At 38.0% G+C, this 25,367-nt stretch overlaps 1 protein-coding gene across 2 annotated transcripts in view; it reads right to left on the reverse strand.

Moving 5' to 3' along the window:
• Positions 1-1,576: 1,576 nt before the first annotated feature.
• LOC139463497 (uncharacterized) overlaps positions 1,577-25,367 on the reverse strand; it is a 29,630-nt gene continuing 5,839 nt past the window's right edge. For both annotated transcript variants that reach the window (XM_071244767.1, XM_071244768.1), the window contains exon 3: positions 1,577-2,468. In XM_071244767.1, the coding sequence (XP_071100868.1) occupies positions 2,393-2,468 (76 nt within the window). In that variant the 3' untranslated portion in view covers positions 1,577-2,392. The remainder of the gene's footprint in view (positions 2,469-25,367) is intronic.

The following is a 25,367-nucleotide window of genomic DNA, read 5'->3' on the forward strand; positions in this document are numbered from 1 at the left end:
CCAGAAAAGATTCAAAGCTCTCGTAAAATCAGTCGACGAAAGCAAGATTTAGATTTTTATCCTAAAATGCAAATTGTCGGGGTGTTTGCAGATGAAATCACATTTTCTTCTACCGTTAAATATCATCATCCCCATGGGCTCCTATTGTGCGAACTGTACCACAGGTTTCCGTATTGTTTCTCGTGAACAATTGACTTGCATTTGCATGTGTTTGTGACGTCTGCTATCAGAATGGCAGGATGCACTGACATTTTCGATTTGCAATTCCCTACTTTGACTTGTACCATATGGTCCCGTGTTTCTTCAGGCAAAACATGACATGCTTATGACAGGTGCCACCGTTGGGGAGGGATACGCTCACCTTTTAGTGGACACCTGGTGCCATCGCAATTTGATAGTGATTCATACACACATGCTCATGACACAGTGGGAATCGTACACTCGCCACTGTAAATTTATTCTAACTATGGAATGGAAAGGGTTTTGGTAGCTTTCATTTAATCACGTGGTTCCAGTCCGGGTAAGAGTCGGCAGTCATGTGACTGAGATCAGTTATAGATATCAGTGTGTGCTTCTCAATAATTGTCACCTGACTGCAGACCTAGCCCGGATTCTAACCACGTGATCGAAACTCAACGATGATGTTTATCGCTTGCAAAATGGTATTTCCTGATGAGCACACTTTGCAATTTTTGTCCTTAATGTAAGAAATATTACTATAGGTGGTCGTGCGTGTATGAAGTTTTTCAGTCAGAGAGTAACTCTGTGTATCTTTCTTCATCGGAGTTCGAAGTGTGTAGGTATACATAATGTAGGTATACATAGTGGTTATCGAAGCTCAACTACACACAAAACACAGACTGAGGTGTTGTTCCCCTATTCCTACACCTGAGTTGTTATTATCTACACATGTACAATGCGGACTGATCTTATCTGTCCATGTACTTGATGGTGGTACGTTAACGTTTTGCAGTGATTTTAGCATGCATAAAACGGCACAGGTGTCATTTATGATTAGTATTGACATTCGCTTATCAATGTGCTGTTGTCAGATATTTTTGGTTTCTAAATCAAATTCACCTTTACCAGATATGGTTCAGAATCGACTCTTTGGTGTTATTCTAAGTCTTCTACACACGTGTTTTCATTTTAGTCCACATGTTTATGTATAAGTATCACATATTCAAAAGTGTCCCGATGGCTATAGCCTTAGACAGAACCACCACTCATGTAATAGCCTACCAAACTACAATAAACTTACTACTACGTTTATAACGAACACGAACTGATATAACGAACTGGGTTTTTTTATTCCGGCCATTTGCTGTATATATGTTTATAACGAACTACGGCTATAACGAATTAAAATTTGTGGTCCCTTTGAGTTCGTTATAACCGTAGTTTACTGTAGGTGTTTCGATTATATTTGACAGTAGGGAGTGATACTGTGTCTGGCCTTTACCCAGTGCTCTCAGTAGCTCTCAGTAGCTGATAAGTTGAATATAGAAAGGGCTATATTTGCCCTCATAAAGGCAATGCTGTACACAGTAAAAGTTTAAATACAAAAACTCACACATCTGTCCGTGGCACTTTATTCAAAATAATCAATATGACTGTACCATGTGCCGTAATGGGCGTAGATGGTGTCGGCTTCAAATTGCAACAGGTTACCAGGAAGCGATTTAATCGTGTCATCTTATTTCACATTACAAACAAACACATTAGTTGTGTCTCCTAAGGTACGTGCCCGCTCGGGTTTCTCTGCCCAAATGGGGTTTCTCAAAGTTGTTTCTGTGAGAGTACTATACCAATAGCGTTTCCAGTAAAATGTGATGCCGGACAAATGTTGACATGGTTTGCATGCTCGAATGAAAGATATTTTGAACCAAATGGAATCTTTATCATGTCATTTAGTGGTCATAAAGAATGATTTGTGCTTGAAACGCAAAGTTGTCAACGCTATTGGCAAAGTAGCTGCGTTTCATAACATTTTTCTGCACTCTTCAAAACTCGGGCAAGGCGGGGTCAGGATAGATGAAGCGGGAATGTACCTAAGTGAGCAACTATTTGCTAACAACTAATGCCCTAAGATACAAATAACTTAACAGTGAATTTCAAGTCATTTCGTATGGTAAACAAACGTCAGTACCTTATATTATTCAATTTGTATGGTTATAAGTCCTGCAAGAATATAACTATCAACATTTGGAACATTTACAGTCTTGATTGCGTATGTGTATGATGTTGTCTAATATTCAATTCATGTTTGGACAGACATAGCGGCAAATTTCTGTTGTTAGTCATCTCCCCTGGGCGTCACGTGTTTGAAATATGGTGGTGCTGGAAGTTGTCAAATATTCCCACGGCTGTTGCCTCCCTTTGATGGCAGTTATCAATTTCCAGTACGGTAGACTTCAGACCATGAATCCGGGTTGGAAGCAGGGCCGAATCCGCCCCCTTGGGAATACCTACAACAATGAGAAATGTTCAGATGTTGAGAATTCTTTGACAGGTGAAACATTCAAGGAGTTACAAGTACCGGTTGTGTGCAATTATCTTTTCTTTGACCACATGGTACATATTTCGAACATATTCTGTGTATGGTTCTAAACTAATGCAGAAACATTGATACATCTGGAACCTGTTATTTCTATAACAGTACATGCGTGTGATTTGATCAGTATTCCCATGTAAACGAACGTTATCTTCGTGCCACAGGGGATATCCCTGATAACCAAATTGTGTATGATAGAGATATCTCGGTTAACGCCGAAGAAACAATCAACTACATATTGATGTATAAGTAATGGCAATATCAACTGATGAATCAGTAAAATTTTGGACGAATTGAACTCTGTTGCGAATGTCATACACATGGTTAATGAAAATTCCACACCATAAAACTGTTCAATCTCATGATGTTACATTGGCTCAAGTGACATCTTTTATCTACAAAATTGTGTCAAATCAAACAGCAAATCATTATGAACCATCACCTTGAGAGGTTTTCATGCATGCAACAAATTAAAGTTAGGGTGATGAAAATGAGACCAGAAACAAATTGACGGAACGCTTTCCTACTATAATACGTAAACATTACAGTCAAACACAGTTGTGTCGAGGTTGAAGGGACCTATGTAAATACTTCGAGCTAGCCTAGGTTCGACACAACCGAAAAATGATGAATAAAGAATATAAGTGACAAAAAACGTCCCATATTCATAGGAAATCTCTGCCAAAAACAGAGTCGAATGTATCATGAGCATTTGTTTATGAATCCTGTGTTTAAGGAATACACGAGGAACAAGCTATGACTTCGAGACAGCCGAAAGCTCGACACATCAAAGTACAACACGGTGTTTGTTTAGACTTATTCATTTGCACATTGCTACCATTGAACGATCGTTATTTTATAAGTCGAGATGTATGTAACATCTGAGCACCTTAGATTTGGGAATATTACATCTATATGGGTATTTATTACATCGAACGAACACCACATCACGGAGTCATGATCAGCAAGTTTGAAGTAGCGGTTAGTTCAGTGGGCCGTTCTTATGACCATTGAAACTAATCGCACAAACACATCCAAGACAACATACTTTACAGAAGGCAGATGGGAGTCAACTCATTACGTCTCTTCTGTGTTTCCAATGTAAGTCAACAGTATTCGAACAATTGTCGGCCACGCTGAGAGGGGGACATTATCGGTGTGCTTTCAGCAGGAAGGAGTCATTTAGAAAATAGACACTAAGTGTTTTCATATTTGCTGGTGTTATTGAGTAAACTTTCCGCGCAAAGAATACTCAATAACACAAACAAATCTGCAAACACACAATGTTTATCGACATTGTAAATGCGAAATGCTGAGGGTAATTTTCCACTTCTTGTACGTGTGCTGAGACAGCTGTGAGACGGGCATGACGTCACGCTGCAATGTTTTGATCGTCAGAGTACTATGGATGACATCAAATGCCTCCATGACAACTGAATTGTCTGGCAGCATGCGGTGGTAAAACAGACCTAAAGGAAATTGATAAAATCTTAATATAATGAATATGTATGTCCTCATTGCTCGACTCCAGATTTTATAAATGAAACGAATCATTTTCATTTGAAGTACTCATACTTCGGGCCTTGAATCCTATTTTACAAAGTATTACTTCACACATTCCCTTTCGTTATCCAAAGACAAGTTGCCAGAGGTTTCATGTGAGTGCCCACTGAAGACTGTTTATAACACAGGCAATGCCATACGTGCAACATCTAGGGTTGCCAGAGTCAGAAGCCGTAGAGACTTACAGAATAAGACTGTGAACGTTGATAACATGTGCAGCAAAGCGTCAACAACTTTATCGACCTCCAAGCAAAGCATTTTCTTGTTCGACCCCATCACGTCCCACACAGACTGCAATTATATTGCGTAGGCGTCGGCTGCACTGCCTCACTGTTTTTTCAATACACTGTTTCCGAATGCAACCTGTTAACTTCTAATCCGAATGTTTCAGTTAGGCAAGTTTATTTCCCTAGCAGAATGTTCTTCGGGTTCTTCAAGAACCGATCAAATATTTATCAAAACATTTGTCAATATCAAATGCTTATTTTATGAATCTGAAAAATGCTTACGGCTAAGAGATGTGATCGGGCATTCTTTTAAATGATAAAAAGCAGTCTGATCTATCAAAATATACGTATTTACCCCAGGTCTACCTTCGTTAATACAATCAAGGAAGGACTATCTTTATATTCACAGAGTGGTACTTGAGACAAGTGGAATTAATACCATGTTCATTCTCAAAAGCCTCATTTCCTTACAAACGTGGTTCAGGACATTCTATCAAAAATGTAAGCAAATGTCATCTGAAGATTACTGGGAATGAATATGTAAAATGATGGACTTCGTCATTGATAGCATCTATGTAAAAGTTTGGGATAGGACAATTCAGGCAAGAAGTAGGCATCTGCATGGGCAGCAATTGTGTTCCCCTTCATGCTGATCTGTTTGGGGCAATCACTTGAAGAATTCTGCACACCAAGTTTCGGTTTAATCGTTAAGGCAGCTTTATAAAAGATAACTTTAGATCATGTTTTCAATATGTGTGCAGTTTAGATAAATAAGAGCGACAAAACCCTTTCCATAATCATAAGACTGAAATATCTGCTAAAAGCAGAGTCCTTTGTATGATTCCGACTATATCACAAGCATGTGTTTATGATTCACTATCAAATAGTAAAGATACCAGGTGTTTGAACCATTGCACCCTCGTAGGTGTATCATTGTTTTGGACTTGCGTACCGGGTACCTGCCCCGTCATTCAAACGTGTAAGGCGAGCTAAAACGCAACAGTGTTCACTAATTAGTGATAATGACTATATCAGGCTGACAATCATCGTTTAGAGGAAAAAAACAGTAAATGAGCAGCATAACATCGTGAGATATCACATTCTAAATGCGTCCAGTTTTACTATGACAAGTAAAACTTTAGGGTAACTCAAATGTCAAACAAAGGTTCCAGTGGATGTCAAATATTGTTGGTATGTCTTGATACCAAACTTTTGAACGCTAGACCTGTGCTTTGAGTTGCTTTTGCTTGCATTGCAGGAATTACATATCTACCAGATATTGACATATCGCATTACTTTAAGTGAGATCTTTCGGATCTTTACTTTACGTCATCTCTGTTGTTAAACATTGGGTAATATGCATCTATACTGAGTACACACCATTTAGAAGGACGCGCAATGTTCCTTATCAATGTAATTTGCTTGAGTCTGTATTTCATTACACAATACCGATGAATCATCGATCAGGGATGGTTATTTCTGTCCCTAAATTCAATAAAGGAGCCTATGAAAAATTCACAACTGTCAGAGAAAGCTAGATATTTGTTCTTCTTTGATTCTACATTCATATCTATTATGTAAAGGCCTAGCGAATCAATATTTCGTCTTAAAATACGAGTATAGGATGTCATTATCCGCTACAAACAGACTGATGAGCACTTGAAATAACAAATAAGAACAATGGTCTTGTTGAATGAGCATACGGAGTGTTCTCACGGTGACGACGTCGTGGTGCGAGGAGTTACTAGATCGTGTCGAGAGCGCTGTCACTCATGCTGCGATCACATCTCCACGTCAATACCATCTGATCGCCCCAACTCCTGGAACGTCACCGCGCTCACTGACGTTATCTGTTCTGCTACGGACACGGATGTGTAAGCGTGCGTGACAACAGCTTAGAATTGTGTGAGATGCTGCGTGGTAATTACGTGCATACTTTCAAAGAATTAGCCCCCTCCTTCGCCCCCATCACAAAAATACGAAAGCAATGTCATTAAGGCTGTTAGCTGGGGACATACATACATGGATGCAAGCTATTTCGAGAAACTCAAAAAGGCTCAGCATGTATTGCTCGTTACAGCTTTGCATACAGTTGCATGACAGTGCCACTCTCGTTCAGTTTCTAGGAGAACGTTTGAAGTCTGGTAAAGGTTTGCTCGTTCATTTGGTGTACATAACAATACTATAACCGTAATATCTCATCCTTATCACTGAATGAATGTCCAATACAATACACCCGCTGATCAATGTTAAAATATTACGTTTTAAATAACAAATCATTATGTCTTCCCAATGGCACCTCATTTGAAAAAAAAGAACGAAAACTGATCCGAATATATATATATATATAAGTGTATTATTTATTAATTTGTGAAAGTTGTCGATGGGTGAACGGAATTTATGCGTATTTCATTGGGTTTTTTCATGAGAAAAGCCGATAAAAGATATTCTTGGAGGACATTTCAACTTTTTGCGATCGCAATGATTAAATCTCAAACTTTTTCAAAGATAGGGAGGGTAACTTGTATTTGACAAACGTGATGTATGAGGTAATGGGAAACATAATTTATGGAGAAAGCTGCTTTTCACGGGCCAATAATCCACGTCTACTCACTTGTATATGACTTGTATGGTATGATTTTGTATGATTTGTCATTACTCGTTAAAGAAAGAACAATCCTTGTCTTGTAAAACCCCATACAAATCGGTCGAGATTGCTTGTCACGCCACAACTCACCGTCAGTCACTTCGAATTACCATGCTGAAAATCTGGTGACAGTCAAAACATTGATTTAATTATCACTTACAAATATTTTTTCCAATAATAAGTAATGTACGTTGCGAACACGTAAGATAAATTCTGTCATTTACGATGCTTTCGGTCTCGCGGTTTACAAGTTGGCATAATCCACGTACATCCTCCTATTTACACAAATGAGTAACAATGTTAAACATGGCTATGAGAACGCCACGTTGATACAACTGTTATTTATCATGCACATGCTAATGGTGATATGTTGATACAATCAGTCGCGGATGTATTTCTTGAGTTAACAGTTAATATCCGTAGCGTGATCGTTAATATATTTATCATCAATGCCAATGCACTTCAAACATTTGTTTGCGATGGAACTATGAAAACAAACTCCCACATTAACGAAATAACCTATTTCGGTGAAGATACAATAATTGACATTGTTTGTTATGTTCTATAGGTTTGTAACATTGCTGTCTCTTGAAATAGAATTATATTGACCAGGTATGGTAGGAATACAGCAACGTTAGACGAAATCAAATGTCGAAATCGTTATTTTTTGTCAGGTAGTCTCCATATGTCGGTGACAAACCAATATCATGTTCATGCCAAAAAACAACTATTGTATATCAACGTTTGCAGCATGGTTCCTGTTTAAAAAAAAATACTTCTGCTTGACAATGATGATTGGACTCGATCATGAACATTTCCCTCTAAATTGAAATTATTTATAATAAAACCGGACATTATCATTATACTTTTCTCTTAAATCTAAAGAAAGAGCACATGCTTAAGCGTAAAATGTATACCAACAAACGTGCCAGTAAAACTAGTTTACTGCGGACAAATAATCTTGTTGCCAAGTGCCAATAACCAACAGGGTCAAGCAATCAGCGATTTATACTTTCGATTCCTATCAAATATTTATAACAAAGCAAAGATCAAAGTCATGAGCGCTCATCACACTTTACCATATCGGCAATTCATTTGAATCGATATGACGTGTATGTGACCAAATACGATTGCGTTTTAAGCCAATGTGTTTTTATCAGTATGTGCGCCGGTGGGATTATTTTAAATATTGATTTCTGTTCAAAGTGATATCTTTCTTGTTGTAGCAGGTTTCTTGGCAACATGTCTTTTCACAAACAGTGATACGGATGCTGTTTCACTTAGCGTTTTTGTACTGTAATTAAGACATGTATGACGTTACAGTGCTTTATTGTTCATAAAGACACACGTATATGTGATGATTAACCATTGTCAATATGACAAACAATACAGCAAACAAAGCGTAGCTGCACATGCATTAATTTCAAATGAAGGACCGAGGTTAGTTTTCCCTCTCCAGATTCTTAAAGAATACGCATGTCTGAGTCCTTTTATGCACTGGAAACCTAACTCACAAAATGAGAACACTTATTTTCAGTGATCCACTCATATACTTTTCACAACTGAATGTCTTTTGGCGGATAATCGAGATTGGTTATTCTCTGGTGTTGATGTTCTATATTTTACTACCTCTTATCATCACTCCAAGGTCTGTCATCTAGTCTCAGGTATGCTTTGGATAGTCTATACTGAGGATGTAGACCATGTTATTTAATGAAAATGGACCATATAAATTATCAACTATTTGATATATTGACGTAATTTTTCATGTACCAATATATTAATTCGTTAACGAAATGAAATAACCAGAGGTGTATAGGATGAATCGCATAGGGTCTTTATTTGACCAAATGTGACAGTATGGGGAGTAGAACCAGTCCTTGCTTTAGACCCTTAATGTCGAGAGCCAGGCAGGGTAACAACAAGTACGAATACGTGTGTTTATATACGTGGATAACGATGTGCCCGCACGTGCGTGTGTGTCCATTTTCGCATTTTTTTATATTGTAATTGTTCCGCAATTCAATTGTTGGAAAACAATTATCACATTGGACAAGTACAAGTAGGAACAGTATGAAAAAGTGTGAAAAGAAACAAAATATGTATATGTGGAATCTAAAACAGTTTAAAAAGAACAATATTACAAAAATATGTCTGTGCATTTCGTCAGTTCCGATTCAGACACATTCATCATAGAAAATGCACGATAAGACCATTGCGACTTTTATCAGCCCTTCCCACGCAAAACTATGTACACAAAACGCCATAAAAAGAGGTCTTTGCTTCTCTTGAAATATTAATACTAGTTTCATTGGTTCCAAAATGTCGGCAAGTCATAAGTTCGCTGTGAGAATGTTCTTGAAACAATTAAAATTCATTTTCAGGTTTTAGTATGCCAGATTACGAAATGTCACTGATATCAAAGGTATTCACAGGGGAACAGAAAAGTTTATGAAAAGAACAATCACGTTTGTATGGGTTCCTTTTCAGGATTCTGTTTGCGAAATCGATACAAGGATCATGATGACAGTTAATAGAACCCAGTGTCATCCCGTCTAAGACACAAAGAGTATCGTTGCAAGCAATTCCAATTCCAATATCTGTTCCCCACCTTGCTCTTAACACCAACACGCTCATCAAGAATTTTGAATAAGAGACATACATGTCTATCTAAAAGCATTATTATTGTTTATACTTGCTTTCTGTAGGACATATATTGAAAGTCCCAGCTGTTGCAAAATTGTTCAATGAAACCACCACTCAATAGCATCATTGGCTGACCATTTCACTCATATTTGAACAATGAACAAACTTCTTGCATTGACTGCTCAATCTGTCAGCCAACAAAAATGTTAAAAAAGGGTTAAATGAAACATTGTAGTGCAAAGATTCATCAGATGATAATCGAGTGCACGAGTTTGTTTGGAGGGTATCAGTGAGTTTCGCGCAATTTAGTGGTTGTAAAGGCGATATGTTCTGTGAACAATTAACTACACAGCACAAGCGATTGCAGCAATGCCTTACGCAGACGTGTGAGAAAGATGCAACGAACCTAGAATATAGTATGGCTTCGGAATTACATTAGAACGGTGCTTCATCAGAAAATATAATTAGGATGACATTGGCGTCTATCTATGCCGTCTGAGATTCCAGACAGTGTCAACAACAATCTGCCAGCCGACTGAGACATATTAGTACATAACACCCCAGAAACAACCAGTTTTGCTGTCAGTCCGACTGCCAGTATGCATGTAAGCCTGCGTCTCTGTCCTGCGTCTGTCTGCCAGTCTGTGAGTTCTTATCCTTGTTAAACATCACTCAAGTTACTTAAATCTAGGAAAGACTTATTTTGTGGGACATTTGCTATACGACAATCGATGGTTTGCGATAAGAACACAATGCCAAGAACGTTCGAATACTACATTCACTAGTATTCATTCAAATAGGTTTGTGCTACAAAATACTTTAGGCGCTTAACCATCGATTCCTCTTGTACAAATAGTAGGGAACAGAATGCTGATTATCTTTTATATCGAAATAGAAGACATGAAACCATACGCGGTTAAGGTCTGGACATTGATGGTCAAGTGTTGGGGCATAAAGCTATGTTTATAATGAGGAAGTGTCAGCCGTCGGTCAACATTGCCCAAAACAAAAGCGTGTAAGGTCAACGAAGAAATTGATCAGGCGCCCACTTAACAACATAATTAGCAACAAAGCTTTAAAAGTGCTACCAGAAAGTCAAAGGAATATTAAAGCGATCCATTGTTGCAGTCGTTCGTTCATATATTCAATAAACGCATCTTTGACAGCACAATGGGCAAAAAGAGGTGAAGATAAATGAAACTTCAACTTAGGTTAGCCAACATTCAATGTATCTTTCTCCCGGAATGACGTTAACAAAATCCAATACGTATAAACCTGTCACAAAATTTCTAATATGAATCCAGTAAAATGTATGTCTTTATTATTTTTCGAAATTCCACATCACCTTTCTTGCTAGCTCTATCTCTACCACAAGTAATCCCATGAACCCTATTAGAGTCGAAATTAATCATCAAGTGTGATAGATTAATGTCACAACGATACGGCCGTGAATGCTGCATATCTTGATTAAAATCCCCTGCAAGATGCTTTTTAATCTTAGGACAAGCAGAGATCAGTTGACACCTGTCTCCCTCACCCTGAAAAATCAGAATAATCTATCTTTCAAGAAGGGATACATTTGAGATACGCTATCCTTTCTATCCGGCCTTCAGATGGCAAGAGTCATACGATATAACGCCAAGCGTTCAATCGTCGTGATAATGGGTAGGTGGAGCGCAAGGTTGTTTTCTCTTTTCCCCATCATTTTCATGTCCCTTATTAATTTGCCCTCGTTCGGTTTTGAGAATAGGGGTCAGAAGTTCTGAAAACTAACTTAAGTAAAATTGCAAGAGACCTTTACCGAAATACGTGCATCCATTTACGACTGACTCTTAGCCCGGGTCGTTTCACATATGCGTCATGTTTCCATATATATGTTTAAGAAATAGAAATTAAAACAATAGTTTAGTGTACTCACAAATGGATGCGTACAGATAACGTGAACAGTACCTTTGTTATAAAGTGATCCATTTTTTGTAAACCCTGTACTCTCATCTGAGCGTTGATGACATAGTCTAGAAGGGGTAAGTGTTGATTGTTTTCTCACTCCTTGAGACGCTGTAATTTGTACTACAGGTAGCGGCGACCTATCGCTGAAATGTTTCTAACTTATATATAAGCCCCTACTGACACATCCATGGTCATATAATATAATGTGTATTTGTCTAAGTTAGTTCGATTGTTAGATCTCACAAATTCAAAACCTGCAGCGCTTAGGCCAGGATGCGAAGTACTTAAGATCCTTAGTTTATTCAAGAATTAAATATGAAAAGTATATGAATGGATCACTGAAAATCAGTGATGATGTGCGACGTCATACTACAGGGTCTCTCCAGTGTGGTGTCCGAATGAGACGACATAGGTGTTGAGGCTGCATAATGCGGGTATAAAGCTCGGGCATAACGATACGTTATCGTTTGTTTTGTTGTCCTTATTGCCTTATACCGTGATGAAGATTTGTAAAAAACCACTTCCCTATATTTATCGTACATACGTATAACAGTATTATCCGAGTTTAGTTTGATGCCGATGAGTTTCATGTGTTCATTTTGTTGTAATGATTTTGCTTCTTGATTATTGGCTGATAAGCGCCTATTGCAAAATATACCAAACAAATAAGTGCAACTATATTATTGGATGGATGAAAAGCAGTATTTCAAATAAGAATATCATTAGATTTGTATTTGATCATATAGTCACTGTATATAAATAAAAGCGACAAAACCATTTCCATAATCATAAGAAACATTTGCTAAAAGCAGAGGCCGTAGTACGATTTCATAATAATGTGTTAAGAAATTACTATCAAATAGTGATGATGATCGAAAAGTCGGTTCGATATATCCTAATTACGAAAAGCTGACCAAATACGAAAGATCGCCGGCTGGAGAAAACGCCTCCACCAGCTCGCTTAAAAAAGAAAATACACTTAGTCTATCAATTAAAACTATCTAACTCTTTAAAGGTTATCGATACGTAAAAGAAGGAACATTCACACTCTAGTAGAAATCATGTTGCGGAAGTGGCGATGATGACATTTGCACGTGCTTCTTCTCGCACTTCCCTCATTATATAAGGACATAGCAGTATGCCTAGAAGACAGCAGTGGCCCATGGAGTTCAGATAAAGCACTGTGTAAATGACTGGCAATCATGGACGGAATACAATTGCAGCCTACGTTAGTTTTAGTACATACGGGAAGTTAATATTGTTTGATCGAATAACGAGTTCTTTCTATTCCGCCTGAGATTGGCATTAGCTTTTTGTACAGTTCAGGAGTATGTGAGAGGTCAGAATGGTGGCTTGTCACGTACTTTGATTCCTCACTTGGATATAATTAATAAATAATTTACTTGTTTCCGATCAGATTCGTGCTGAAGCAAAAGTACACATGAACCTACACAAACCATTACCAATCGGTAATCCGGCAGACAGTCCAGTTATTAAAATTCCTATATGCAGCTATATCACGACGACCTGTAAATAACCAAGTCTGTAAGATTGCACATTATGAACTAAGTCACTGTGTCTGACTACCGGTGCATTATAATCTCGCACATCTAAAACAAAAGAAAACATAATAGTGAGCGAGTATTGTTTTACGCCGCTTTTAGCAATATTCCAGCACTATCACGGCGGGGGACACCAGAAATGGGCTTCACACATTGTACCCATGTCGGAAATCGAGCCTGGGTCTTCGGTCGACTGCCCCTTAAGCAACATGATAAAACCAACCAGTCTTACCAACTTGTCGACAGTAATAAACGCCATTACACAAATAATTTATAATTACAGTCGATTCACCTTGAGTTACACTTCACGGTATCAACATTACTTGTCACTTGTAAAGGGGTACATAAAGTGCGAGATCTAGAGTACCAGTTGTCGGAAGCAACCCATACTTGCTGTAAAAGGCGACTATGCTTGTCGTAAAAGGCGACTAACGGGATCGGGTGGTCAGGCTTGCTGACTTGGTTGATACATGTCATCGATCCCAATTGCGAGGATCGATGCTCATGATGTCAATCACTGGATTGTCTGGTCCAGACTCGATTATGTTACAGACCGCCGTCATATAGCTGGAATATTGCTGAGTGCGGCGTTAAACAACAAACAAACCAATTGTCGGACTTTCATTTTTGAGTATGTTAGGTCACTGACTTTGTGTGCTGGCGATTAGGTGCCTTACTCTGAGATTGTGGTTTCGAATCCCTGATGGAAAAAACTACTAGAATGTGAACTTAACTAAGAAAATGTTATCCCAAGTATAACTTATTGCCCAACCTACCTGAAATTCTACTGATCCAACTCACATGCATCTAACATTTCCATACTGTACATGCCATCACTTTTCATAGACACCAGTCATTTGGTTCTTATGCTTGAATTCATCATTTTATTTATATAACATAACACATAGCTAAATCATACTTTGAGGTTACTCGTCAGTTTATGAATAGCGTTTGACGTTATTCATTCACTATCATAACTATTACACATTAGAAGTGTGCTGTAATTGTCGTTATTCATTCACTATTATAAGTGCTACACATTAGAAGTGTGCTGTTATTGTCGTTATTCGTTCATTATCATAAGTGTTACACATTAGAAGTGTGCTGTTATTGTCGTTATTCATTCACTATTATACGTTTTGCACATTAGAAGTGTGCTGTCGTTGTCGTTATTCATTATCTATTATCCGTGTTGCACATTAGAAGTGTGCTTTAATTGTCGTTAATCATTTACTATTATACGTGTTGCACATTAGAAGTGTGCTTTAATCATTCACTATTATACGTGTTGCACATTAGAAGTGTGCTGTAATTGTCGTTATTCATTCATTATTATAGGTGTTACACATTAGAAGTGTCCTGTAATTGTCGTTATTCGTTCACTTTTATACGTGTTGCACATTAGAAATGTCCTGTAATTGTCGTTATTCGTTCACTATCATAAGTGTTACACATTAGAAGTGTCCTGTAATTATCGTTATTCGTTCACTATTATAAGTGTTACACATTAGAAGTGTCCTGTAATTGTCGTTATTCGTTCACTATTATAAGTGTTACACATTAGAAGTGTCCTGTAATTGTCGTTATTCATTCACTATTATAAGTGTTACACATTAGAAGTGTGATGTAATCGTCGTTATTCATTCACTATAATACGCGTTGCACATTAGAAGTGTGATGTAATTGTCGTTATTCGTTCACTATCATAAGCGTTACACATTAAAGTGTCCTGTAATTATCGTGATTCGTTCACTATTATAAGTGTTACACATTAGAAGTGTCCTGTAATTGTCGTTACTCGTTCACTATTATAAGTGTTACACATTAGAAGTGTCCTGTAATTGTCGTTATTCATCCACTATTGTAAGTGTTACACATTAGAAGTGTGATGTAATCGTCGTTATTCGTTCACTATTATAAGTGTTACACATTAGAAGTGTCCTGTAATTATCGTGATTCGTTCACTATTATAAGTGTTACACATTAGAAGTGTCCTGTAATTGTCGTTATTCATCCACTATTGTAAGTGTTACACATTAGAAGTGTGATGTAATCGTCGTTATTCGTTCACTATTATAAGTGTTACACATTAGAAGTGTCCTGTAATTATCGTGATTCGTTCACTATTATAAGTGTTACACATTAGAAGTGTCCAGTAATTGTCGTTATTCGTTCACTATTATAAGTGTTACACATTAGAAGTGTGCTGTAATTGTCGTTATTCATCCACTATTGTAAGTGTTACACATTAGAAGTGTGATGTAATCGTCGTTATTCGTTCACTATTATATGCGTTACACATTAGAAGTGTCCTGTAATTGTCGTTATTCATTCACTATTATAAGTGTTACACATTAGAAGTGTGATGTAATTGTCGTTATTCATTCACTATTATAAGTGTTACACATTAGAAGTGTCCCGTAATTGTCGTTAATCATTCACTATTATACGTGTTGCACACTATCATACGTGTTGTAATTGCTTATTTTATTTATATCCACAGGTGTTAGTTAGAATGGATTCAAGAACAAAACTTAAATAAACTGATTGGCCAAAGAAAGTATACACCCATGTTTGTAGTGGCTAAAAATGAAACAAACAAGAAACGATTATTCGATGGTGATGTATTTGATACGGGTATCATAGTCGTGTTGTCTACCTTACGTTTGCAGTTTTTCGGCGACTGTTTTCAGCCCAGTAACGTTTTTATAACGTTTATGATTTTGGGGTCAAATCCAATTTTCAAGTGTATATTTTCTTTTGCCCGGCAGTTTAGAAGCCTCGTGAAAAATATAGGGTGCTATGACCGTTGACTTAACCGCAGTTCCTTAAATGGAGCTATAATATTCATATTTTCACCATTACCAGTACTAATGAGAACGGGTGGCGTCGATGGGGGTAGCTTAATAGTCAAAGATTTCCCAAATGGGTACAATGTTGGAAGTCCATTTCTGGTGCCCCCCGCCATGATATTGCTTGAATGTTGCTAAAGGCTGCGTAAAACCGTACTCACTCATAACTAGATGATATATCGCTCGTAAAATTAGAGTTTTAACGATAATATAATTGCATAACACGACTGTAAAAGTATGAATGAATTAATCGACATAAGTCCAAAACATAAATAACCACATTGTATCTAGACTGTCAGAAAACTATAATTTTATTACATACAAACTATTTGCATTGTTAGGTTTTAGTCAAAGAATAGTGAGATATAACTTCTTACCCTATAATAATACTGCGTCATCGCCTTGTGAGACCATTGCACGCCCACGGGAAGCACCCACTGAACACACAACAGAGTACGACCAACTCCCTATCAGTATCTCAGGCATAGACTATGTACTGGTTAATAATTAACCATTCTGAAAACGTGTGCTAATTACTCTCGGATTAACGAATCAGTAGATTAAGAATTTACCGTTGTCGGGAGATAGGGCGGTAACAAACCATGACAACATGTATACGAAAAATGTTTTCACCGTACACAAGAACACAAAACATCTTTTATATCTTTAGCTCAAAAAGACTAAGATCAATGTTTTATGTGCTTCTCCTACCATGGGGTAAGCGCGTTCATTCGGTATCACTATGTGAGATCAATCAAAGAGTCTTCTACTAAATCAGGATACTGCTCTTAATGATTTATACATTGTAGCTAATCACAACATAAAATGTGCACCTCTACCCCCAAGTTCAGCGATAACTAAAGGTTTCATTGTTCTTTGAATGACGAGATAGAATCACCAATCAAACATGTGTGTCAGGTTATTTCAATTCAACTTTTTCTAATTTCGATCCGATGTGTGATAGGAAGAAGTTCACAAAATCCGTTTCATTGGCCCAAGTGTTTTATTCTCACGATGACAGAAATGAGTGTTGATATTAAGACTACTTTCTACTAAACGTTTGTTTTTTAAGAAAAACTATTTGCAGTTAAGCACGAATTGGAACAGTTGTGTGAGTCAGATTATGTTCATTTTTATTCATATCTACTGGAGAAAGTTTGCACGTCTGTATTTCAGTCAAACACCGTAACTGTATCAGTTTTGTTTTAAATCAACACGTAATACTTCACATGAGGACTCGAACCCCAGTCTTCGGAATGACGAGCCGACGCTTTAAACAGAATGCTTCCTACATGTACCTCCCAGCAAGTGCGCCATAAAGTAATGTACAATGAACACAACAACGGTTAGACGTAAACGATATATCGGTAATCGACATGAGCGAGTGAGTTAGTAAACATTTACGCCATTTTCAGCCACATCATTGAAGGGGATATCAAGTACTGTACACAAGTTGGTAATTGAAACCGGACCATTGGCGTGATGGTTAGATGGATCGGTGGTCAGACTGGGTGACTTGCATGATGGAATATCATCGAACGAGTACCCGTCGACATTGCTCATAATATCATCACTTTTTGGTCTTTTCCGATTATTTACAGACCGCCGCCACATGGCTAAACTGCTGCTGAGTGTGTCGGTAAACAACAAACAACGCCACCGTACTTAATGGCAATTACTAACTTAGTTAACACTGTGTCATTGCCAAACCACCAATCTCTGGGATCTACTGAAAGCTATTTACGATGTCTGCTTGTATATTTTTATATTTTTTCATGAAAGTGAGTGCACAAAAACATTTGAAACTCGTTCTATCGCCAATATGAATCGATGAATCTCACTCTGAAAGATGACTACTTTTATAAGATTTTATCTGTGAATTACATTGAATATAAAGCGTCAACGCCAGATACGACCCAAACATTTCTTTTTGCAGTTCACTGAGCACAGATAAATGCTACTGAGCTCATGATAAACGTCGGGGACTTCAGTCCGCCAGCTGAAACATCTATCAAGATCTAGATAATATATACAACGTTAACGCCAGATACGGCCCACACATTTCGTTGACGTTGACGTTGACGATGACGTTTTATATTGTGCAATTCAGCATAGAGAAATGCAGTTGAGCTTTTGATTAAACTCGGGGACAAAACACAAGGTTTGGCTAACTATAACGAATTCCTTCAATCGTATCAGTATTTGACCTCCGATAAGTCGTATCGGATAGGTGGAAGTTACGCCTTGAAAGTTTTTTGCAGTTCCAAATGGAAAATACAATATTTGACTAATAAGTTGAACTAAAAATAGGGGACTTCCTTTAAGAGCTTGAGCTTTTTTAATAGCGAATTCACGAGTAGCGTCATACCATTCTTTGACTATGACGTCACTGTATGAGCATTTTATAACATTCGCAACGGAAAGTAGCTGAACGTAATACATCAAGAGGAATACATACATGCGCATGTTTTATGATATGGTAATTATCACACAGACATTGATTATGTTTTTTGTTTTTTAAATATACAACGTTGCATAATATCAACGCCAAGGACTGCTTATTTAAATTGCTCATTTGGAGGATATTTCTATATTTCACACATCAGTGATCAAACTGATGTCAGATGCAATTCCGTATTTTGACTAATACATGTTTCCGTATTTTTTCAGGTGGACAATTGCCTTGCCTTTGCCTGTGTTTGTGACGGGCGCCACTGGTGGAGCAGGGTACGCTCACCTTTTCGCAAATACCTGGTATAATTACTATTTGATAGTGATTCATAAACACTATTTTTCGCGAATAAGGTGCAAGTTCACAAATAGAGTCGTTTGGTTCCGTTCTACCACCAAATCCACGACAAAAGCAACGTTTTATTTACCACGTTACAGAAACGTTATGACAAAAGTCACATATAGATACATACTTTTAGATCCGTTTTCACTCTCCCGTAACCAGAGCAAATATCGTGGAGTCTACAATCGATACGTCACGAAGAAAACATAATGAAGTCTATTTTGTATTCTGTGGCATGACATGCAACGTATGAAACCTTGTTTTGGGTATTTGGTGTTGACAGATTGCTCCACTGTTTCCCAGTGTCCTCTCGTGATACATGGAACAAAAAACCGTGGTTCAGAATTCAACGCGACGACCACTGGGGACTGTCAAAAAGGTCAGAAGTTCTTTTGGCATATAATATCCAAGACGCGTTAGCAATTATTTAGGTACTTGCTCAAATTTCCAAAATCCTTTAGATTTAGAAAAAGGGTTCCGAATCCCCGACCCACGTCTTTGAAGATGCCGGGAGGAAATGGCGGCTGGTAGAGCCGGAGTAATCCCAAGAAAGCATGATCTCGGTCGAGGCATTACCGGCAATTGGCCTCCCTCGGGAGGAGGATTGGATACACATAACAGAAACTAGTTTCAATTAAATTCTCGGAGGGGCTGCTTTTAAGAGACAAGTTGAAAATTATTTATTGAGGTTGTCCCGATTCGACCAGGATTGGTGGTAAAGACAATCGCTGCGTCGTGGAGAGAGCGAAACCAGAAAAACAGCGTTTAGTGAAAACCGATTGCACGTACAATGACAATTACTTACGCCTCACTTGAGGAAATGTGTTCATGCATCTAATGAGCAGACTTCTGCCAGATTCACTGTCAAATAGGTAAATAGTTCCGTTTTCCCACGCAACATGATGACGCGAAATACAAGTTGTATGGCCCATGTTCATTGTAATTTTGTGGGAGTAGTTAAAAACAATTTCCAGCTGTCATATCATAGTCGCGGCTGTTTATAAACTGAATATCACTGGTCAGAGAATAAAAGACAAATTCAAACAGGAGAGCAAAGATGAAAGCAAAACCAAGCCTAGTCTCCACTGAATCGCATTGTCATTTATCGATTTGCAGCATATCGTATACATCCTATAATAGCGCAACCAAGTGAAGGCATGCTTACATGAACATGTGCGTGTTGCGATATTAAAAACAATGAAAACAAATTACAATAGGTAATTATGTTCGATAATTAAAATTAATAATGTAGCTGCGGTGATACACAAAAGCAAATCCGTTTTTATAGTTGTCAGAAAATAGAAAGATGGTTATACACATAATAAATGTTAGGACAGTGTCAATACAACAATAGTGCTTCGTTGTGTCGTGGTAATAATTGAAGTAGCGATATTGGTCAAAGAAGGAGTAACATTCAGGGACTAACATTCAGATACTTTGTATAAATTCACCCCCAGATTGTTACCGATGTCAAGCTACACTATACTATGAGATGCATGTGAAGAAACGCCGTTGTATTACAACAATTGTCATGGTTTTTAGTGGTGTGTTAGCGATAGAAGTGTATTGGTGTTATCGTTGTTCGTGGAGTATACCCAGTAGACGAGTATAACCTGTTATCGTTCTTGAAGTATAAGCGGTAGAATTGTAGTAACTGTTATCGTTGTTCACAGAATTAACAGCTGTAGCATAGTAGCTGTCATCAATGCTCGTTGGGTATAAACGGTAGAAGAGTAGTATCTGTTATCGTTGCTCGTGAAGTATCAGTGCTAGAAGTGTATGTGGTGTTATCATTGTTCGTAAAGTATTAGCTGTTATTAAAGTAGTAGCTATTATCGTTGTTCGTGGGGTAGAAGTGTAGGAGTTGTTATCGTTGTTCGTGGGGTAGAAGTGTAGTAGCTGTTATCGTTGTTCGTGGGGTAGAAGTGCAGTAGTTGTTATCGTTGTTCGTGGGGTAGAAGTGTAGTAGTTGTTATCGTTGGTCGTGGGGTAGAAGTGTAGTAGTTGTTATCGTTGTTTGTGGGGTAGAAGTGTAGGAGTTGTTATCGTTGTTCGTGGGGTAGAAGTGTAGTAGTTGTTATCGTTGTTCGTGGGGTAGAAGAGTAGTAGCTGTTATCGTTGTTCGTGGGGTAGAAGTGTAGTAGTTGTTATCGTTGTTCGTGGGGTAGAAGTGTAGTAGTTGTTATCGTTGTTTGTGGGGTAGAAGTGTAGTAGTTGTTATCGTTGTTCGTGGGGTAGAAGTGTAGTAGCTGTTATCGTTGTTCGTGGGGTAGAAGTGTAGTAGCTGTTATCGTTGTTCGTGGGGTAGAAGTGCAGTAGTTGTTATCGTTGTTCGTGGGGTAGAAGTGTAGGAGTTGTTATCGTTGTTTGTGGGGTAGAAGTGTAGTAGTTGTTATCGTTGTTCGTGGGGTAGAAGTGTAGTAGCTGTTATCGTTGTTCGTGGGGTAGAAGTGTAGTAGTTGTTATCGTTGTTCGTGGGGTAGAAGTGTAGTAGCTGTTATCGTTGTTCGTGGGGTAGAAGTGTAGTAGCTGTTATAGTTGTTCGTGGGGTAGAAGTATAGTAGCTGTTATCGTTGTTCGTGGGGTAGAAGTGAAGTAGCTTTTCTCGTTGTTCGTGGGGTAGAAGTGTAGTAGTTGCGGTCGGTGGTCGTGGAGTATAGTAGTTTCCTTTTTTGTTCGTGGAGTATAAACGGTCGAAGAGTAGTAGCTCTTATCGTTGTTCGTGGCGTCTAAAAAGTAGTAGCATAGTAGCTGGTATCGTTGTACTTAGTTTATGCTCGATAGACTATAGTAGTTTGTATTGGTATTCATGGACTATAAGGGGTAGTAGTTGTTATCCTTGCTACTAAGTAATAAAATAGTTGATGTCGTTGTTACCTGTGTATATGTTGTAGCATATGAACTGCAATTGTTATTGTTCCTGAAACATTAACGACAGTGTAAAAGGTTGAAAAGACCGTTTATCTGAGACGCGGGGTTATCTTGCTCCACCTGAATGTGAAAATAAGGTATGGAAATGAGCTGAACATAAAGTTTGGGTACACTTACATGATCAAGATCCTTAAACGGAAAGTCTACATAGTATATATTAAATAGATAATCGAATAACCAACATTAATGACGAACAAATGGTCAAAAAACACTGTTTCCTTTATGACGTTTTACATGGATGATATCTCCACATTTTATACTCTGCTGATTGTTTTCGAAACAACATGAGTGAGTGGGGAAGTGAAATGGTTTTAACGCCGATTGATACTGCATTTTAGTTATTTATATTACGGCGTGTCAACTTATTTTGGTGTATGAACAGGGTGATTTGTGATTCGAATTCACAACCAGCGGATCCTGGCACGCTTGAGGCATGCACTCTATACATCAAATTCCGGTGTCTTAGAAATAGGAAATAGCCCAGTCTATGTCCATGACGTCATGTTTACCATTGTGTAGGCTCCTCGGAAATCTCGTTCCAGTAACGTCATCTGGTATCATTTTTTTTTTTAAATCAAGAAAAACTAATAAATATCAAACAACTTTCCGGAACTACGGTTTATATGTTCCTACTGAACAATGATTGAAAGTTATTCGCCAGCTGTTTGAGTTGTTTCCTGTCAACTTCTTATTCCCTAAACAAATAATTTGATAAACCCCGCAATAATCATTATTATGTTGAAGGCTCCATCTTCTAATGTCATCAGATACCTAGAACATGACGCTACAGCGGATGACTTCACACAACGGAAACACAATTAATGTCTGTGGGAAGAACGTTCGAGCTTCACTACCTCCATTCACCCTTTGAGAAACAGCTGATGAAATGTGAAGCCTGTTATTTCCCCTCTACAATGCGTTTGACATCTGTTTCTCAATCATTCCACCGATGACACTACGTCAGTTCACATACAAGTGCATTCAGATAGTCAAGTTCACGAGAAAAGTAATGACCGTCGAGACGCCCGATCAATGAAAGAAATCGAATTGGGTGGAGTTACATTGCTCGACAATTACCCAATATCGTTATTTATTTATGTACAAAATGTACAAAATTGATAGGTATAAGAGCAAAGGTACATTGCCGTCATGAATGACGTCATATGAAAAAGTGAAACAGTTTTGTAGATTCTCAAATCACCATGACGAATGCTTCTAAAAGAATCACCGATAACAATATTTTTTGTTCATTTTCCGAGTTGGGAGATTATAATAACATTATTAGCAGACTACGTAATTATGTACATGATGGGATGTGTCCATTTTATTGGCAGATTTGAAATAAATGGTTTTACTGAATGTCCATAGGAGTTCGTTGCGTTCAATGCTTTTGTAACAGTGCAGCGAGATTCCTCTACACATCAGGTGTGAAGACCTAACACACACAGAGATGAATTATCAGACTCGTCTTCTTTCAGTTTGTGGTCAGGCCTACATGACAGTAGGCACAACACATGGTCAACATCCGAGAGGCTCTGGAGAGATACACCAAAGCCTACATCCAAATATTTATTAGTTTGTCTCGAACTCCGGCTAACTTGGTACGAACTCAATGGTCCTCATGACTTCGGGGTACATTGTATAAAACCTCGCTGATCATTATGTAGTATAAGTAAAGGAAGAGCAAGAGATGAATTGGTTATATGAATTCCACATCAGGGATTGGATGGGGGATGAGATGAATGCGATGTCGGATTCAGCTATGTCGAAAGAAAACATTAAATGACTCCCAGAGCTGCTGTAGAAAAACACATAATGGCCCTTGCAATCAAACTACCGAAATCAAACTACCTCACTCTTCGAGTGGCGGATTTGCACACAAGGACATCTCATCCAGTTCAAATTTAACTCAATTGATCATCCACGTATACAACATTTCCTGGTAGCGGTACATCTAGCCGTGAAGTGTTGCGACCCACATGTACAGCTGCAAGAATTTGGTTCATGATTTCAGGTTTGCGGTTGGTTTCACTAAATGTGCAACACCCCTTGGTGATGTCACACTTGGGGCTTTCCTCCATTTCACGGTGCTGATATTTACAAAAGTTTATAGCGTTAAAACCAAACCAAACTCCTTTATTTAAACTCCTTTATTATTAAGATATTCTTATCTCCCAATAATGGTTAGAATACAATACTTTACAAGTAGAGCAAACACGGCAAGTCATAAACAATTGTTTAAATCCTTATAGAAATGCATGTACTTTCTTTCCAAATATCCATACGTCCCATAGACCTTTCCCAAAACCTTTACAATAACCTTACGGGAAATACCTATACCCATTAAAGCAGACATGCTGGGGCATTCAGCGATACGTCATGTTCAGTCATGGCCCCTTTTAGAATACACGTTCTTGAGCATGTCATTACAGATTGTGTAAAACGTTTGTCATTCATTATATTAAATTATTCACGACACCGACCATCAATTTTGGGGATTTTTGTTCGGCAAGTTGAATTTTATTTCACAACACATTTTTGTGAACATTTCTTTTTGTTGTCAACCCTGGTGAGAAATTATTTTTCACAGTATTTTATGGAACAGATAATATTTTTTTCAAAACATCAGAGGCCTCTGATTGGTCGATACCTTAAACGACATCAACTTGTGACAGCACGGGTATAAATTATGAAACATGTTCGTGTTAAGGGTAAGAGTTTAGATAAGAATGTCTCTTTCCTTAATAATGTACAGGACATTCCGTGTAAATGTGACGCACTTAACTGACAACATCTCAAAAGTGGCAGTTCAACATTGGAATGCAAGAAGGTCAGACGGCCATGAAGATAAAATTGAATAAGTGAAGAGAATTCCAAACATTCAACAGACGCACTTAGACGCATTGTCACTTGCATTAAAAACATTGCCTGTTCAATTGCAACATTCGTCAATTGTATGAGTCTAAAAAAACACATTTACTTTGTGCAAAGGTAGAGGTGGACTCAACCATAAAGTGACACAAGTGACATGTGGTAAGGTTCTAGGATCTTCCTAGTTGTGGGTCTTAATTCCAACTTCGCACTGATTATGAACCATGGGCTTTCAGCTGTACAGAACCTTGGTTTCACCAAAGTGGTAAACGTATACGAACTGCATCCCGTCAGGCTTCCTGTAAAATTAAGCTGACAGGCAGTGATATAACTGAAATGAGACCTCAAACCAAAATCGCTCACTCATTCAATCACTCACCTAATCATTCACTCACTCATGCTCACGAAACTAAGGATATCTGGAAATTGATATTGCATTCAGTCGCTGTGATTTATTTTCTATTTGAACTGAACTTCCCATTATGGAGAAATGGGCGCAAGAGTGAGTGAGTTAAAATTTAACGTCGCATCGGCATTATTTCACCCATATAGCGACGGGCGCAACAGTGTTGCATTGGTCACAACACTATCTCTCTCTGTAGTTAGACTAATATAGTACACTACAGCCTTTCCTTGCTTGTTCAAACGATGGCCATCTCCCAACAGCATCGTGCTTACGAATGGTAAATCATTCAGCAGATGTATATTCACCTTATTGGATTTGCAAATATGCCCATGACTGGAAAATAGATATTCTGTCAATATGGCCT

The sequence above is a fragment of the Haliotis cracherodii genome, unplaced genomic scaffold (assembly GCF_022045235.1).
Source record: "Haliotis cracherodii isolate W230 unplaced genomic scaffold, xgHalCrac1.p SCAF_16, whole genome shotgun sequence".
NCBI classification, from domain to species: Eukaryota; Metazoa; Mollusca; class Gastropoda; order Lepetellida; family Haliotidae; genus Haliotis; species Haliotis cracherodii.